General features: G+C 53.9%; 1 protein-coding gene across 7 annotated transcripts in view; it reads right to left on the bottom strand.

Moving 5' to 3' along the window:
- Positions 1 to 593: 593 nt before the first annotated feature.
- Positions 594 to 18,588, bottom strand: part of CUNH19orf47 (chromosome unknown C19orf47 homolog) — a 24,463-nt gene continuing 6,468 nt past the window's right edge. For 3 of the 7 annotated variants that reach the window (XM_039251022.1, XM_039251017.1, XM_039250980.1), the window contains 7 exons: positions 16,235 to 16,322; positions 15,982 to 16,096; positions 13,466 to 13,547; positions 8,642 to 8,779; positions 5,609 to 5,761; positions 4,177 to 4,247; positions 1,496 to 2,603 (listed from right to left, as the gene is read on the bottom strand). In XM_039251022.1, coding sequence (XP_039106953.1) covers positions 2,109 to 2,603; positions 4,177 to 4,247; positions 5,609 to 5,761; positions 8,642 to 8,779; positions 13,466 to 13,547; positions 15,982 to 16,096; positions 16,235 to 16,322 — 1,142 coding nt within the window. In that variant the 3' untranslated portion in view covers positions 1,496 to 2,108. Of the gene's footprint in view, positions 2,604 to 4,176; positions 4,248 to 5,608; positions 5,762 to 8,641; positions 8,780 to 13,465; positions 13,548 to 15,981; positions 16,097 to 16,234; positions 16,323 to 16,792; positions 16,902 to 18,588 lie in introns of all 7 variants that reach the window. The other 4 variants (XM_039250998.1, XM_039251009.1, XM_039251030.1 and 1 more) reach the window with 4 other exon arrangements.

The raw sequence follows: 18,588 nt of genomic DNA, 5'->3' as shown, positions 1-18,588 counted from the left end.
AACACACAGCAGCCCCCCGACACGACACAACTGAAACACTACGAACAGACAATCAGCTCAGGAAGATGACAGATGTGGGGACGATGGTGGCGATGGTTATAGGACAGTGTGAATGTACCTAATGCCACTGGACAGGACGCTCACTTGAAGACGGGTCAGATGGCCAAGTTTACGTTTATTTTACCACAATTAAAAGAAGAAAAAGGGTGAGGTCTAACTCACCCTCCTGACCCCCAGACCACTCCCTGCCAACCCTGTCAGTCCTGGTCTCCCATTCCCATCTGGACCCTCTCCTGCCTCTACGCTCCCTTCAGGCTGGTGTCGCCAGGCCCTTGGTTTGGAACACAGTGTCTTTTGAGTGCTCCGCGAAGCTGCGGACCTCCGGCCCGGGTGGCCCCCCAAAGGCCCAGCGGCCAAGCGCCCTCCGTCCCCAGCCTCCTGGTTTCCACAAACAGCACCTCTGGCTAGATGCTCTGGCGCCTAGGTGACCCCTGCCCGCCGTGCCCCAGCTTCCCGTCCACCCGTGCCGCGCTGCCCCACCGAAGCCCACTCCCCCCTCCTCTCCACGCCTCCCCCCACACCCCTTCCTTTCCTGCCCCGGCTCCTGCATGGCTGCCTCCTCACGGGGGCCCACGCCATCTTCACAAAAGGCAACGCACACCATCGCTTGCCAGCTTCACTGTCCCAAACTTCTCAGGGCTTAGGGAAGACGTGCAGTTCCTCACCGTGAATCATGGTCATTGGGTCCCCGCCCACCTTCTGGTCTTCTTGGCTCAGCCCTTCCCTCACCTCCTCTTAAAAGGCCTTCTTACCCCCAACTTCTGAAGAGGCCCCTGTCGCCTCAGCTCCTCCCTCCCATTCTTCCGACAGCACGATCACTCTGCCGCCATCTCCCTGGCTGAGGGGCTTGCCTGCCTTGCCTGCGCTGGATCCCTAGCTCCTCAAACGGGCCTGGCACAGGGCAGGGGCTGTGCAGCAGTGAACAGGCGTGTGGTCAGATCGGCAGGAGCCCGGTGCCTCGCGAGAGAGCCTGCAGCCTGGAAAGCTGCCACCAGGCAGAGTGACAGACACAGATGAAATACATTAGGGGGGACACAGGCAGGACCACCTCAGTGGGCTGAGGGGGAGAGGAAGTCCAACTGAAACGGGGACAGTGACCATTACTCTTTTCGACTGGGGGCCTGTAGCATAGATGTGGCCCGCATGGAGCCTTGACCTTCAGAGACAGAGCCCAACCCCTGGCTGGCACCCCCACCCACACTGTGCTTTGTGTGGAAAACCACCCTGTGACTCACCCTGAAGGAGGGGAGGGAAACAGTTTGAAAGCCACAAAAATATATTAAAACAGCTGTTTTCTTCTCTCTCGGCACTGGCCTCCCTTCTCGGTGACCCTTGCCCGCCACCCGCTACGGGCTTTCAGAGAAAAAGACGCCCAGGGCTGGAAAACAGAGGCGCCCCGCTGCAGCCCAGGGGCTGGGAGCCAGGGCAGCTAACAGTCTCTACAGGCTCGACGCCACCGCCGACGGGGCCGCTGGGAGGCCGGAGGCGCAGGAGGGCCAGGCAGGACGCAGCGCACCGTCGGGCCTTGCCACAGGGACAGAAAACAGAAGAGAAATGAACAGCGTGAAGACAGGGAGAGACCGAGAAGTTAAAGTAGCAGGGGGATGGGGCAGAGGGGCGAGGGGAAGGCGGGAAGGTGTGGGGAAAAGGGAGCCCTTCTGGGTGACGCCCACTCTGGGGGACCAGAAGGCTGGCAAGTCGGGGGGCTGAGGCAGCAGATGCTGCTGAGAGATGGGGGGAAGGGGGGGGTGTGGAGGGAAAAGGGCACTTGGCTCTGGGAGAGGTAGAGATGTGGGCCCTGCCAAGGCCACAGAGAGGAGAGGACAGAGGACGTGAAAGAATGGAAAGACCAGAGCGACAAGGCCAGGCCACGACGACCATCTCGGACTCAAAAAACCGGGGTGAGTCCCCAGAAAGCTCGGGCCGGCTCCAGTGCCTGAGGGAGCCCAGCAGTGTCATCCAGAAGCCGGCAGAGGGCTGGGCGCGCCCTGGCTGGAGCCTCTGCTGGGCCCAGGAGCCTGGACAGGGGCCTGCGCCCCGCCCGGAGGCTAGAAGGTCCTGCGGCCCAGTCTTTTGAACACGCTCACTGTGCCCGCATGGTCCATCCGGGCACTCAGGCCCTCACTGGAGCTGCTCCCCCGGGGCCCCACCAGAGTCCTCTTAATGGTGACCTTGACCTCGGCCAAGGACTTACTCTTGGTGCTCGTGACCCGGCTGTCCTGGGCCTCCGGCACAAGGGCAGCTTTGCCCAGTCTCTGGATGATGCCGCCTTTGCACAGGGACTCTGGCTTCCTCTCGAGCGCAGGGCGTGAGGAAAGGGCCGGGCGCCGCACTGTCGGGGTGGCAGCCGTTGCAGCCGAGCTTGTGGCCTTAGCTTTGACAGTCAGTGCTGGCTGGGGACTGGGCTTGGCTGGGCTCCGGCCCAGCTTCTTCAAGACCCCAGCATACTGTAGGACAGAGCTGCTGCTGTCATTGTCGCTGTCCCAAGCCAGATCCTCGTCCATCTCTGGGGTGGCCCCCAGGCGGCTGAAGACTCCTGTGGGCTGCAGGGGTCAGAGACGGGACAGGTGAGCCAGGTAGTCACTGGACGCGCATGCTCAGAGAGCTGCCCCATCTGCGCCTGGCCTCACTGGGAGAAACACCCATCGGGGACATGGTGACACCCTACGCGGTGCTGAGAGCCATGATTGGATGCTCGCGGACCTGGCAGGGCCCCAAGGAGACTCCTGACCTTCAGGAGAGGCTCCCTGGACAAGAGACCTCGGAGATGAGATCTGAAGGGAATGGCAGGTGGGTCTAATAAAGAAGTGGGGCGGGGAGGGTGTGCGCCACACAGAGAGACGGCCACTGGCAGAGGTCCGCAGGGACCGTGAGAGGAGGGAAATGTGGCCATTCACTCCACAGACATTTCCTGAGTCCCGACTGTCCCTGGCTCCACGCTGGGGGGCACTGGGGACACAGCGGTGACCAAGCACAGCCTTGGCCCTGCCCTCAGGGGGCTCACAGTCCAATGGGAAAGACAGACCTGGCATCAGAAAGGACACAAACAACTCCCTGATTACGACAGTGGTGTGTTCTCTGGAAGACACGGGAGCACAGGAGGGCAGAGACGGGGACACTTCTTGCGGTTCAGGGACACTTCTCCGAGGTATGATGTCTAAGCCAGGCCCTCAGGGTTGACTCAGCAGAGAAAAGAGCGAGGGCTAAGTCCCCAAGGCAGGAATAAGCATCATACTGATGGAGCACTTGCTCTGTGCCGAGCTCTTTACGCGGCTCCATCTTCAAGCCACACGACGCTGAATGTTATTATCCGGCTTGTGGTAAGACTCTAGGAAGTAAGGAGGTTGGGCAGCCCTGGTGAGGGAGGGCTGGAGGGGCAGGGAACGCAGCTGGGGAGCTCTGGCACAGCTCATCGAAGGTGACACTTAAAGGGTGCCTGCCACGCGCCAGACACCCCCAGCCCCGTGCAGGTGTACCTCACTTAATCCTCGCAGCCACCCGGTGAGGTGCGTACTATAGAGGTAAGAAAACCGAGGTAGCAGGAGCTTAGGTGGCAGCAGAGCTCGGGTCACGCCGGGCAGGGCTCAGGCCGTGTGCTCCTAGCACGCACCGTCCCTGGGGCTCGCGGGACTGCAGGCCAAGGCAAGGAGGGTGGTGTTTGTCCCGCCCACAGTGAAAAGCATCTGGTGGGGGGTGGCACTCACTGCTGCTATGGGGGGAGGGGCAGAAGGGGGGTTGCTGGAGCTGCAGACCAGTTAGGAGGCCACTGCCCTATCCGGGCAGGGGAGGTCGCAGAGAAGGGAAGACAGACGGAGCCATCACTAGAGCCCGCCCGGAATGGGGGCGCTGGGGCGTCCCTGAGACAGGGCCTGGGAGGGAGTCACTCTGGAGGAAGATGCTGGGCCAGTCTGGGACATGGCAGTGGGCAGCATCCAGAAGCTGGCCAGACCCCCAGGGGCAGGAAATCAGGACAGTTGTCGAGGTGCACAGAATGGAGCAGAGACCGTTAAGGCAGGGGAGGCGGCCCAGGGAGTACAAGGGGTAGGATGTGGGATCAATGCCCGCAGGAAAATAAGAATCAGAGAACCCCAAGTGGCTTCCCAGTTTCCAACTCACTTTATTCCCTGTCGTTGTGTCTGCCTTGGTCTCAGCGCCGAGGCGGTCAAACACGGACGTCCTGTGGAGACCTGGAGGGAAGTGAGCCCTCAGCCTGCAGCAGCTGACGCACGCGTGGAGCCCGGGCCGGCCGAGCCTCGTGCATCGTGCAGACGAGGGAGGGGAGACGGGGCTGGCCCAGGCCCAGGCCGCCCCAGTCCAGACAGGCACAGGCTCCGTGTCTGCGTACCAGCTGGCACGGACCTGAGCCACACGGTTGTGGCTAGTGCCAAACGTGGGAAAGATCCACTAAAATTGACCGTTGGGCTCCTGGAAACTTTGCACAGTTTTGTGAAGTGCGTGTGCGGGAAGAGTTCTGAATCCCTACTTGTTCCCTTCACTGTTCTGGGTCATGGGCCTCTAAGAGTCCGCTGACCGGGGATAAGCCCTCTCCTGAAATAACAACCTCAGTGACCATCAATGGGAGAATGTTTACTAAATCATGATATATAAATATAAATACGATGGAAACATTCAATTTAAATGACTGTTAAAAAGAACGCAGCAGAGGGGCACCTGGGTGGCTCAGTTAAGCGTCTGACTTCAGCTCAGGTCATGATCTCAAGGTCCCTGAGTTCGAGCCCCACGTTGGGCTCTGTGCTGACAGCTCAGAGCCCGGAGCCTGCTTCGGATTCTGGATCTCCCTCTTTCTCTGCCCCCTTCTTCACTTGCACACTCTCCCTCCCTCTCAAAAATAAATTAACATTAACATTTCTAAAAAAGGATGAAGCAGATCCACATGTATTCATGTGAAAAGATCTCAATAAAAAAGTTCTAGAACAGTAACTACAGGGTGATGCTATTTGTGTTGAAAAAGAAAGAAACACCTCTCTGTGCTTACACACAAACACACGCACCCAAGTCCACAGGTTACAGTCTGGAAAGGTTAATGACACAAGAGGGAGGGAAAGAAGGAGTTGATACTGTATACTCTTCTGCACCATATGGACGTTTTCCCCACAGGAATGTACGCAACAGTCTAAAAGGAACACTGTGAGGAAGACCATCTCCGCGCTACCAGATGCAAACCCCAGCTACAGGCTGAACTTCAACCAGACTCCTCTGGCTCATAATGACGGTTCCCACCATTCTGGGCACCTGCCCTCAGCCAGACACAGCCACCACTTTACAGGCAGGTCATCACGGAGTCCAAGCCCCTGCCCCTTGGGGAAGAGGGGCCAGGCCGCCTGCTACACTAACTGCAGGAGGCGGGGGCGGAGGTGGTGCCGTGCCCTCCTCCTCTATGGCCACCCTCGCCGTCCCCTCGGTCCACTGGATCTCATTAGAGCCCGCTTCTTGGCCGATGCCTATAGGGCATGGCAAACCCCGCACAAAGCAGCGAAAGGAAGAGGCAGGCTCCACAGCAAAGCGTGTGCCCCGGCCAGCCCAGTACCTTTCGCTGCCTGCTGCTGCTCCAGGATCTTACGGGTCCGGGGGGTGGTGCCTTTGGGCATGTTGATGATGTATTTCCCCTCCATCTCGGCCGTGACCCGGCGCCGCTTGGTGGGAACTGCCAGGCTCTGCTCCTCACGGCGGGCCAGGGCTGCTGGGGAGGAGGGGGTAGTGAGCATCGCTGGGATGGAACGTTCTCCTGGGGTGGGGGCCAGACACCTGGCAAAGGGCACAAATGTGCCCTTTATCTCTGTATGTTCAAACGACCGCGATCCCCTCTTCCCAATCACCCCATCACCACTGACTCTGAGCCACCAAGAACTTCCGAGGCCTGGGCACAAGAGGGCTGCCGACGGCGCTCAGAATCCCCACGCTGTGGTGGGCCTCCCAGGCTCTCGGCCTCCGTCCCTGCCCCGAGCAGGCGGACCTCCCAGCCCAGCCAGAATCCCCTCAGAAGGGGAAACTCTGGGTGCTGGAAAAGTTTGAGAGCTCCAGCTAAGTAACGGTTTCATGGGTGTAATCGTTTTTTAAAAACGAACCAAGCCATATACTTGCAATCTGTGTATCGGGCCTAAGTAAATTATACCTCAGTTAGAGAAACAAAATCCCCTCAACACACTTGCGAGTCACTCCCAGGCTCACCGCTTTTTCAATACTTCGGAAATTAATTTCAACTTTCTTACTCATGACACACAAATCAAAAAGGCCAGAAGGGCGCCTGGGTGACTCAGTTGGTTAAGCATTTGACTTCGGCTCAGGTCATGATCTCATGGATCGTGAGTTCGAGCCCCGCGTCAGGCTCTGGGCTATCAGCACGGAGCCTACTTGGGAACCTCTGCCCCTCCCTCCTCAAAAAGTAAAAAGTAAAAAAGCCAGAGAAGGAGATGAAACACTCCTAAACACACGTGGCCAAACGGGAACACGTGCAATGGAGATGGACAGGGCGCGAAGGGGCTGGGCATCAGAATAACAAAGCCCCTTCCCTGGGCCTCAGTTTCCACTTGTGCCAAGATCTTTGCTGTGGAGGTGGGTCCAACAAAGGCAGGACAGTGGGGCAGATGGAAGGAGGGCTTGCAAGCCTGAAGGCCAGGGTCCCATTCCCAGACTTCAAGCTGAGGCCTGGAAGAGGAGCAGAGGCCCAGCATAAAGGTCTGCGAAGCAAGAGTGTGCTGGCAGAAGGGAGCACAGGGGCAGGGACAGCACGACAGGAAGAAGCCTGGCAGGGACCGAGGAAGGGCACCAGGGGGAGAGACGGGGATTCACATTACGCAGGGCCTGTGAGGCCACGTGGGAAGATGACTTTATTACTGGGACCATGGGAAGCCCTGGAAAGTTCTAGCTGAGTGTGAAAGGGTCAGGTTGAAAGCTTGAAAGGATCCTTCTGGCTGCTGAGAGGAAATGGTAGCTTCCTGACCTCTGACCCCTGCATCAAGCACAGGGCCAGGCACCAGTGCGGGCCTCGGTGAACATCTGTTAAAAAAGACCGAGCCCAGGGGCGCCTAGGTGGCTTAGTCAGTTGAGCGTCCGACTTTCGTTTAGGTCATGATCTCGCGGTTCGTGGGTTCGAGCCCCGCGTCGGGCTCTGTGCTGACTGCCAGCTCAGAGCCTGGAGCCTCTTTCAGTCTGTGACTCCCTCTCTCTCTGACCCTTCCCTGCTCACGCTGTCTCTCTCTCTCCTAGAAATAAATAAAACATAAATAAAAAAAAAAACTAAAAGGCAACCAATGGAATGGGAAAAGATAGTTACAAATGACATATCAGATAAAGGGCTAGTATCCAAAATCTATAAGGAACTCACCAAACTCCACACCCAAAAAACAAATAATCCAGTGAAGAAATGGGTAGAAGACATGAATAGACACTTCTCTNAGTAAAAAGAGAACTCCCCTGTGACCCAGCAACTGCACTACTATCTATCTATCTAGGGGATACAGGTGTGCTGTTTCAAAGGGGCACACACACCCCAACGTTTACAGCAGTGCTATCGGCAATAGCTAAAGTATGGAAAGAGCCCAAATGGCCATCGACGGATGAATGGATCAAGAAGACGTGGTGTATATATACAGTGGAGTATTACCGGCCATCAAAAACAATGAAATCTTGCCATTTGCAACTATGTGGATGGAACTAGAGAGTATTATGCTAAGCGAAATTAATCAGAGAAAGACAAATAACATGTGACTTCACTTATATGATGACTTTAAGATACAAAACAGATGAACATAAGGGAAGGGAAGCAAAAATAATATAAAAACAGGGAGGGGGACGAAACATAAGAGATTTAAATATAGAGAACAAACAGAAGGCTGCTATAGGGGTTGTGGGAGGGGGGATGGGCTAAATGGGTGAAGGGCATTAAGGAAATCATTGTGGCACTATGTGCTTACTAACTTGGATGTAAATTAAAATAATAAATAAATTATTTCATAAAAAGAATATACTTACAAAAACAAAAAAACATAACAACAACACTGAGCTACCTATAGTCCACAGCGCTGTACAGTACTCTTAAGACTTCGTTAAGAGGGTGACGTCGGGGGCGCCTGGGTGGCTCAGTGGGTTAAGCGTCCGACTCGGTTTCAGCTCAGGTCAGGCTCTCACAATTTGTGAGACTGAGCCCGCGTCGGGCTCCGTGCTGAGAACACAGAGCTTGCCTGGGATTCTCTCTTCCTCTCTTTCTGTCCCTTCCCCACTTGTTCTCTCTCTCAAAATAAATAAATAAGCGTTTTTTTTTTTTTAAAGAGGGTAATAGCCATTCTTTCTGTAACGAAATAAAATAAAAAATTTAAAACGACCAAACAGACCGCTGAGAAGCACAGTGCCCCTGTGCTGTTAAGTACACCGTGTCCAGTGCTTCCCACTGTCCCCCTTCCACAGCAAGGCCCAGCGAGGTGCTGGGCTTGACCACACCTGAACGCTTTGGACACCCTGAGCCTTCAAAGCACCCTGTGACGTTTGGAACGTGATCCCCAAGTACCATCTGCCAACCCACGCTCACGCCCAGCTCCTCCCACCGTCTGCCCTAGCCCCTCACCGGCTGCCTTGGCGCTCTTTGCTGCCATCTTGTTGGACACGGTGACCGAGATCTTGGAGGCGCTGGTGTCCGGCCGCCTCGGGGGAGTGCCGGGTGGGGAGTCGCGGTTCAGGCTGTTGGCGATCATTCGAGAGGCAGCTGCAGGGAGGAGAAGGGAGAGTCCCGTCGTGCCTGGGACAGAGGCCAGGACACAGAAGGCAAGCCTTGGGACTGCATGGGGAAGGGGTACCCGGGGCTCCCCTGTAGCTGCACTGCCGTGATGGGGATGCTTGGGCGCGGGCAGTGTAAACAGGAGCCAGCCCGCTCTTCGCCACCTCCTCGGGGTCCTTCCTGAGGGCCTAGACCAGACGGGTTCCTGTCACTCTTCACCCAACAGTTACCCAGCCCTGCTCTGAGCTCCTCTCCCGGCTCCACTTCAGCCCAGCTGGTCTGGGGATCTTCCTCCCCCAGAAGTGTGCCCCTCCTCACAGCACATGCTGTTCCCTCGGCCTGGCACGCAGTTCCCGGAGTACCAACGGGCCTGCTTCGGCTCTTCACTCAGGTCTCCTCTCAGGTAGCACCTCCTTAGAAAGAGCTTCCTGGACCTCTCCACCAACCACTACCCCCTGACCCTACACTAGGCCTCTCCTTCATAGCCCTCATTGCTGCTCAACATCAATGAGCAGTAACACGTATATGTTGGCTGTGGCCTCTCCCACGAGCACGCAACCCCATGAGAAGGCAAGGCCCGGGTCTTTCTGTGCCCCCGGTGCCTGTAACAGCTTCTGGCGCTTCACGGGTCTTCCCTGAACATCTACTGGAAAAGACGGACACTAGCACTGAAAATCCCAACGTCCCTACCACACAGATCCACTGCAAACCAATTTTACAGACGAGGAAATGGGGACTCCTGGAGGGGGTCACTCGGCAAGACCCCTGAGCCGTGGTGGGTCCGGCTCCAGGAGGGCTGGGGGGGGGGGGGGGGGGGGGGGGGGGGGGGGGGGCCGGCGGTAACCTCCCTCTGGGGATGGAGGATGGGGGTGAGGGCAGGCTCTGGCAGCCCGTCTTGTGTAGAGCGGGCAAGGTGGGAGCTACAGCATGTGCTAGAGGGTCAACCCCAGCATGGGAAGGACACAAGTCTTGTCTTCGGTACAGCTGGTTTTAGGGCACAGGTTTCAAAAGCTCTTGGGGAGGCCCCGCAGGGGGGTAGGGGGTCTCCCTGCTGCCCCTGCCTAAGCCACAGTCCCAGTGATCCCCAGCCCCACCACCAAGGGCTTTCAGACTTTGGCATTCTACCTTACCTGCCCCCCAAAGGTCGTCTTTTTCTGCTACGTGCTCTCTCTCAAAACCTGCTCAAGTCCCCACGATGGTCCTCAATACGCTATCACAATTGTTGGTTTTTTAAATTTTAACCATGGCGTACGGGAAAATACACCAAACCCACAGACACCGTTTTGCAAAAAGTGAACTCCCACATACCCACCACCCCGGTCAAGAACTGGAGCCTTGCTGTCACCCTGAAGTCTGGGGCTTGGCCCTTCCCAATCAGGCCTCCTCCCTGTCCCCCACCGGAAAGAAATGGTCAGTTTTCAGCCCTGCTCACTCCCCTGGTAACGACCGGTATACACCCCTCCACAATTTCCCCAAGACATTTCTTCAGGCAGCTCTGAAGCCGGGTCAGGGTGGCTTTCTGACCAGCTGTAAACCGCACCTGACTGCACAGACTCTGCCCTGGGATAACCAGAATGTTCTATGAAAGGTAAGCAGTTGAGGGGCGCCTGGGTGGCTTAGTCGGTTAAGCGTCCGACTTTCGCTTAGGTCATGATCTCGCGGTTCGTGGGTTCGAGCCCCGCGTCAGGCTCTGTGCTAACTGCCAGCTCAGAGCCTGGAGCCTGTTTCAGTCTGTGACTCCCTCTCTCTCTGACCCTCCCCTGCTCACGCTGTCTCTCTCTCTCTCTCCTAGAAATAAAACATTTAAAAAAAAAAAAAAAGAAAGGTAAGCAGTTGAGAGGCCCCGCCTCTGGCAATAACTCAGAGGGAGATGCTTTCCTTAAAAGGAATAAGGCATATGATGTTTCATCATGACAGGAAAGTACCATTTGGGTAGAAGAAAAACAACTCTATCTTTGCCCTAATGAATTTGAACCATAGTCAGATGTCAGAAACACACAGATACAAACACGCAGACTCAAAGACACATACTATAAAGTGTATAGAAGTGAGTGTACCAGGAATGCTGTTCTGGAACATTCTTCCCCACCCCTCTCCTTCTTTGCCTGTTTCCTCTGTTCCTAATTGCCTATTTTCTCCGTGAGTATTTTTGTTAGTTTTAATTTTTTATTTTATTAACTTTTTTAATGTTTATTTTAGACAGAGAGAGACAGCATGAGCAGGAGAGCAGCAGAGAGAGGCAGACACAGAATCCAAAGCAGGCTCCAGGCTCTGAGCTGTCAGCACAGAACCCGACGTGGGGCTTGAACTCGAACATGAGATCATGACCTGAGCCAAAGACGGATGCAACCGACTGAGCCACCCAGGAACCCAAAATTTTAATTTTTTTAATCTGTTTTACACTAAAACCTTCAAAAGGGTATAAAAATAACATACTCTCTGATTTCATTTATGCACACTTGAAAGACTAGCAAAAAGACTAACAAAAGTAGATCATCAATGCTGTTAGACAGCAGAGTAATAAGGGTCACCTGGTTCAGTGAGTTAAGTATCTGGCTCTTGGTTTTGGCTCAGGTCATGACCTCACAGTTCTATGGGTTCGGACCCCGTGTCAGGCTCTGTGCTGGCAGTGCAAAGCCTGCTTGGGACTCTCTCTCTTCCTCTCTCTCTGCCCCTCCCCTACTCACACTGTCTCTGTCTCTCTCAAAACAAATAACTTAAAAAAAAAAAAAAAAGAGGGGCGCCTGGGTGGCTCAGTTGGTTGGGCATCCAACTTCAGCTCAGGTCATGATCTCAAGATTTGTGAGTTCAAGCCCCGTGTCAGGCTCTGTGCTGACAGCTCAGGGCCTGGAGCCTGCTTTGGATTCTGTGTTTCCCTCTCTCTCTCTGCCCTTCCCGTGCTCATGCTCTGTCTTTCTCTCTCTCTCTCTAAAAAAAATAAATAAACAAAAAAATTTAAGAAAAAAAAGAAAAGAAAAGAAATCGGGGTCAGGGGTACCCTGGAGAGGGGGCAGGATGCTGGTCATGTTTTGGTCCCTGGATTTGGATGCCGCTGACTACAGGATGGTTGCACTTGTGGAAAGTGATGCGGCTGTACCTCTATGGCAGGAACCCTTTCCTGTGTGTAAGTCGAGGAAGACCCTTGCAGAAAAGAACACCAATTTTCTCAACCTCCCTCCGTCCATGCCTTTGGGTAGGCACTGACCACGCTGCTTCTGTGCTAGGCCACGTGACTGGCTTTGGCCAATGGGACAAGAGCAAGTGTCATACAGGCAGAAGCTTAAGAGACGCCCTGCGAGCTGGGGTCAGGCCCCTTATGGTATGCTGGGGAGCCCTGCAATCAGCACTGCGGGGACAAGCCCGGGCTAGCCTGCTGTAAAATGAGAGACATGTGGCCAAGTCACCTTTGTTGGCCCAGATGACATCAAGCCAACCACAGACATGTGAGTGAGGCCATCCTAGATCACCTAGCCTCGGCCAAACTGCCAGGTGACCTCTGAGATAAACTGAGCTGACCCGGAGCAGAAGGGACCGGCCATGTCATAAAATCATGAGAAATAAAAGTTTGTGTTTTAAACCAATTTTGGGCTTGGTGAGCTAGTTTGCATTTTAAATTTCTAATGTTTATTTTTCTTTAAAAATATTCTACTGCTAGAAAAACAAACGTATAAATACCATGCTCAGCATTCATGGATTCCCTATTTGCAAATCCGCCTATTCGCGATAACTTATCTGTAACCCCCAGACTAGTACTCGTGGTGCCTTTGCGGCCATTCACAGCCACGCGCTGAACAGGGAGACCCTCGAGTCACCCCCACACGCACTCCAACGGAAGTCAAACAAGGGGACTCTCTGCCTCCAGCACCCACAGTAAACAAGTAACCTTCTCGCGGTCTATTTCGTGTCCCTTTTTGACACCTTTGTGCTTTTGGATAGTGATTTTGCTGTTTAAAATGGCCCCCAAGCGCGGTGACAAAGTGCTTTCTTGTATTCCCAGGCGATGCGCCTTACAGAGAAAATACAGTTGTTAGATTAGCTTCGTCCAGGCAAGAGTCACAGTGCTGTCGGCTGTGAGCTTGACGGTAACATATCAACAACGTATAACAAATAAAAGGTCTTTAAACAGAAATACACAGGGGCGCCTGGGTGGCTCAATCCGTTAAGCGGCCGACTTCGGCTCAGGTCATGACCTCACAGTTCATGGGTTCGAGCCCCGCATCAGGCTCTGTGCTGACAGCCAGCTCAGAGCCTGGAGCCTATTTCGAATTGTGTCTCCCTCTCTCTCTGACCCTCCCCTGTTCACGCTGTCTCTCTCTATCTCTCTCTCTCACAGAAATAAATAAAACATTAAAAAAAAAATTGAACAGAAAATAAGGTCTTTTATCAATCAGTTGACAAAAACGTTGTGACTAACGGCTTCCAGGAACCTCACTTTTGTATCTCCTCTAGGAGCAGGGACTCCCCAGTCGCTAATTCAGGGTTCGCAGTGACCTTATGGAGCAGAACGACCACCGATGAAAATCGGCTGGACGTAGGGCCGCTCACTGCCCAGGCCCTTAGTCTCCTAGGACAACGTCAGACGGCTCTGCTTCACCCCTGCAGGTTCCTGCTGCATCCCCTTTATAGCTGAAGCGTGTGACTGAGGGAAAGGAACCATGGGTAGGTGGGACTCACCGCTAGAGGTGCCTCGGCGGATCTCGCCTGGGAGGGGGCTGGGGCTGCAGGGCACGGACTCGGTGGCAGCTTTGCACATGTCCTATAAAAATGTAAGTAAATAAAACAATGGGACACCTGGGTGGCTCGGTCGGTTAAGCATCTGACTTCAGCTCAGGTCATGATCTCACAGTTCGTGGGTTCAAGCCCTGCGTTGGGCTCTATGCTGACAGCTCGGAGCCTGGAGCCTACTTCCGATTCTGTCTCCCCCTCTCTCTGCTCCTCCCCCACCCACATTCTGTCTTCTGTCTCTGTCTCTCTCTCAAAAAAAGATGAACATTAAAAAAAAAATAGGTATCTGGGTTACCAAGCAGACAAGGGCATGAGGTAAGAAAACAGAGGACCCAGAAATCTGAGCAACACAGGGGCTCAGAGCCTGGGCCGCTACAGAAGAGAGTGCAAAACATTTCACTCCTGATCATGAGAAAGCATCAGACAAACAAACTCAAACGGAGAGACGTTCAACAGAACACCTGACCCGTACTCCTCACAACTGTCAAGGTCATCGAACATCATCTGGGAATACTATGAAAGTGGTACAAATCAACAGGGACTTAGGAGACAGAAAAAGACATATATAAGTGCAACGTGTTATCACGAAACAGAGAAAGGACTTTAATAGGAGAACTGATAAGATCCAGATAGTCTGTGTTTTAGTTGATAGGAGTGTCCTCATACTAATTTCTTAATTTTGACAAACGTACCATGGCTACAAATGGCTACAGAAGCTTTCTGTACTGCTGTTGGAACTTTTCTGTAAATCTAAAATCGTTCCCAAATTTAAAAGTTTCAAGGAGGGGTACCTGGGTGGCTCAGTCGGTTGAGCCTCTGACTTCGGCTCAGGTCATGATCTCACGGTTCGTGGGTTCAAGCCCCGTGTCCGGCTCTGTGCTGACAGCTCAGAGCCTGAAGCCTGTTTCGGATTCTGTGTCTCCCTCTCTCTCTGACCCTCCCCTGCTTGTGCTGTCTTCCTCTCTCAGAAATAAATAAAACATTAAAAAAAAAAAAAGTTTCAAGGAAAAAAAAAGCGTTGTTCAGTGACCTTCTCTGTGACAACTCAGGTAATGTCCCTGACTTGAGGAAGCCCTCTCTGCAGGGGCCCAGCTGGATGATGGACAGGTGAAGGCCTGGCCCTGGGTGGGGAAAGCAGCTACCATTTGGTAAAGTGGAGGGACTGAGGGCACCGCTCTGGAGCGAGCTTCCTTCTCAGTCAAGTGCAGTGAGCACTAGATGAGTTAAAATGTATGAAGGATGGGGCGCCTGGGCGGCTCAGTCAGTTAAGCGTCCGACTTCGGCTCAGGTCATGATCTCACGGTTCGTGGGTTCGAGCCCTACATCGGGCTCTGTGCGGACAGCTGAGAGGCTGAAGCCTGCTTCAGATTCTGTCTCCTCTCTCTCTGCCCCTCCCCTGCTTGCACTCTGTGTCTCTCTCTCAAAAATAAACATTAAAAAAAACTTATAAATGTATATAGGATGGAGACAGCACCTGGCAGGCTACAGTAAGCGCTCAGCCAATGTCAGCTATCAAAACTCAACCAGCTCACAGGGTGCCTGGGTGGCTCAGTCGGCTAAGCGTCTGACTTCAGTTCAGGTCATGATCTCACAGTCTGTGAGTTCAAGCCTCACATCGGGCTCTGTGCTGACAGCTCGGAGCCTGGAGCCTGCTTCGGATTGTGTCTCCCTCTCTGCTCCTCCCCTGATCTCCAAAAATAAAATGAACATTAAAAAAGAAAAACAACAACTCAACAAGCCCTTCATTCCCAGGTGCCACATACGCTACCTGGTAGGTGGCCACAGCTAACCCTATGCAGCAGTTGTATGTGAAAAGCCTGTTTCAGATCTTTCAGGGACGTAAAGATCACTAGTCTAGGGTCACCGTAAGTGGAAGGGCCATGAACGGAACGGCCATGTTGTTGGCCAAGTCAGCAACTGGGTCCTATGTGGGGTGCTCCTGTCCTGGGGACAGACAAAAAGCCTGCTAATGATGAGGATGATCACGAGGAAGACGAGCACTAGTGACGGTACCAGAGAGCCTTCACCGAGGCCCTACTGCTGACACCATACCGGGGTTTTATGTAACTTAATACAACCACTTTGCAAGACAGGCCTGCCTATCTGCATTCTACAAATGGAGAGAGAGGTGCCTGAGTGGCTCAGTCGCTTAGGTATCCGACGTAGGCTCAGGTCATGATCTCGTAGTTCATGAGTTCGAGCCCCGCACTGGGCTCTCCACTGTCAGCACAGAGCCGGCTTCAGATCCTCTGGCCCCCTTTCTCACGGCCCATCCTCCTGCACGAGCACTCTTTCTTCTTTCTCAAAAATAAGCTTTTTTTTTTTTTGTAATGTTACAAATGGAGAAAGAAAGGCTCAGAGAGGTTAGGTGACATGCCTGGCACCACACAACAGCGTGGCCAGCCTTGGAACTCAGGCCGCCGCGCTGTACACCCAGGGATCCGGGGGCGGGGCAGGACACCCACCTGGCGGTGCACCACCTTGGCATGCTTGAGGATGGCGATGATGTCGCCCACCACGGTCACACCCAACTCATTCATGATCTCCTTGTTGAGGTCCAGCAGCATGCTCTTCTGGATCCTGCGGGGGGGAGGTGGGGGGGATGAGTGCTGAGGCCACCAGCGTGCCAGGAAGGGCCAGCCAGCTCCTGGCTCCCCGCATCCCTCCCCGCCTCCCTCCAGGGTCAGCTCCGTCCCCTGTCCCCTCGGCCCTCCTTACCTGTTATCCACAAACATCACTGCGTAATTGACAGCAGGCCCGGGAGGAATGCCGGCTTCCTTAAAGAACTGGATCCACTCGGAAGTGGCTGGGGGGTGGACAGGGCTCATTACTCCCACTGTTCTGTCGAGAGAGCAGCAGCCACAGCGGGCAGCGCCTCCCACAAATTAAATGCTCACCGCCTGCCAGGCCCCGGCTGAGCGCTTCACGCAGACAAGTGGAACTAAGCCTGAGATAGCCAGGAGCTGAGCGGCACTGGGACACCCACATGTTGCCAATGAGGACCCTGAGGCAGGGCGAGGTTGGGGCAGCCAGCCTCGGGCCACACTGCTAACAGGAAATGGAGTTCCCCGCCTGCGCTGTACCGCCCTCCTCCTTACGGCTCTGCCCTGCCCCGGGACGCTTGGCCAGTGCCCCATTTCAGGGAGCTGGGACTCTGCGTTCTCCACCCTGATCCCCATCGACAGGCCCAGCTCCAGGGAGTGATGGGATCCACAGGTGAACGGGAAGAAGGGACACAGAGCCGGCCCGGGAGCGTCAATAAAGCCCTCTCCTCACCGCAGAAGCAGCAAGCAGAGGCTTTGGAGCTTGGGTTGAAATTCTGGCTCTGCTACTTCCGGGCCAAGAGACAATGGGAGGTTAACGCTTGGTGTCTCAGTTTCCTCATCTGTAAATTTACGATAATACACCCAGTAAGTGTTTACTGAGGCCTCGGCCCAGGCCAGGCCCTGTTGTAGACACTGGGGACACCCCAGGGCACCAGACAACGTCCCTTCCTTCACCGAGGTCACATTCTAGTGACAGCACCAACCTCCTCGGGTCACTGTGAGGACTCAATGAGAAAGTCTACAGAGAGGACCCTGAATGACACCTGGTCCAGGGGACAACCTCAACTCACAGCAGCTGCTCCTATCATTATATTATTCCACCACCACCACCCAGGCTAAGGCCACGACCAGGGAGTCACCCACCCATGAAGGTTTATTGTAACTTCTCTGTTGGCCTCTTGGGTGTGACCTTCAAACTAACCCTGGTCTGGCCAATGTGTGTTAGATTAAGAGCACTAATTCCAAAAACTTTTTTGGCACATGTTAACACCTTTGAAACTAAGATCCAGCTCACGATCAATGGTGTGCCCTGGTTTTCACTGGTGAAGCTTTCTCGTTCTCATGGTAGATAGCATGACAGCCAACAATCCACGCTATGTTACGTGAGAAGTTTGCTACTGCTGTGCCCATTTTGCTTCTAAGACAACTAAGCCTCAGAGTGGGAAAAGAGGTTCTGGTCTAAGTGGCCGTCCAGGGCTCGGGCCCAGGGACCACCCCTTTCCCAGGGAGGCCCCTGCCCAGCTAGCCACAGGTCCATCTCCCCAGGATTGAGGCAGGTGAGGAGCTCATGCCCCCAGCACTTCCTCCACCAGCCCAGAGGAGAAGGGGGGCTTTTTCTGCCTTGCACAGACCCATCCACCTGCCCAGGCATGGGGCCCTGGGTTATATTAGCCAAAAGCAGGCAACTTTGTCTAATATCAAAAGGCACCACATAATGATTCCAGGAAACAGCCAGAACAGGTAAACATCTGCAGAGATCTACAGAGACAGGAAGTAGATTAGCAGTTGCGAGAGGCTGGCAGGGAAAAGAAAGTAGCTGGCTATCAGTCGATGGAATGGGGGTTTTGGAGGAGTGATGAAAGATTTTGAAATTGACTGTGATGATGGTTGTAGAAGTCTGAATAAAAACTTGAGGGGCGCCTGGGTGGCTCAGTCGATTAGACATCTGACTTTGGATCTCAGCTCAGGCCTTGATTTCAGGGTCGTGAGTTCAAGCCCCGCATTGGGCTCCATGCTAGGGGTGGAGTTTACTTAAAAACAAAAAGCCATTGAACTGTATACTTTAAATAGGTGAACTGTATGAAACATGAATTGTATCTTAATTAAACTATTATTGAAGGGGGAGGTGCACCTGGGTGGCTCAGTCAGTTAAGCGCCTGACTCTTGAATTCGGCTCAGGTCATGATTCCAGAGTTGCGGGATCGAGCTCTGTGTCAGGTTCCGTGCTGAGTGTGGAGCCTGCTTAAGAATCTCTCTCTCTCCCCTTATGACCCAGCAATAGCACTGCTAGGAATTTACCCAAGGGATACAGAAATGCTGGGGCATAGGAGCACATGTACCCCAATGTTCATAGCAGCACTCTCAACAATAGCTAAAACATGGAAAGAGCCTAAGTGTCCATCAACAGACGAATGGATCAAGAAGATGTGGTTTATCTATACCATGGAATACTACATGGCAATGAGAAACAATGAAATCTGGCCATGTGTAGCAACATGGATGGACCTTGAGGGTGTTATGCTGAGC

This window comes from Hyaena hyaena, unplaced genomic scaffold, assembly GCF_003009895.1.
Source record: "Hyaena hyaena isolate Hyena2069 unplaced genomic scaffold, ASM300989v1 scaffold_9, whole genome shotgun sequence".
Lineage (NCBI taxonomy): Eukaryota > Metazoa > Chordata > Mammalia > Carnivora > Hyaenidae > Hyaena > Hyaena hyaena.
Note: the sequence above shows the minus strand (reverse complement) of the source record. Positions and strands in the feature narration are given on the sequence as shown.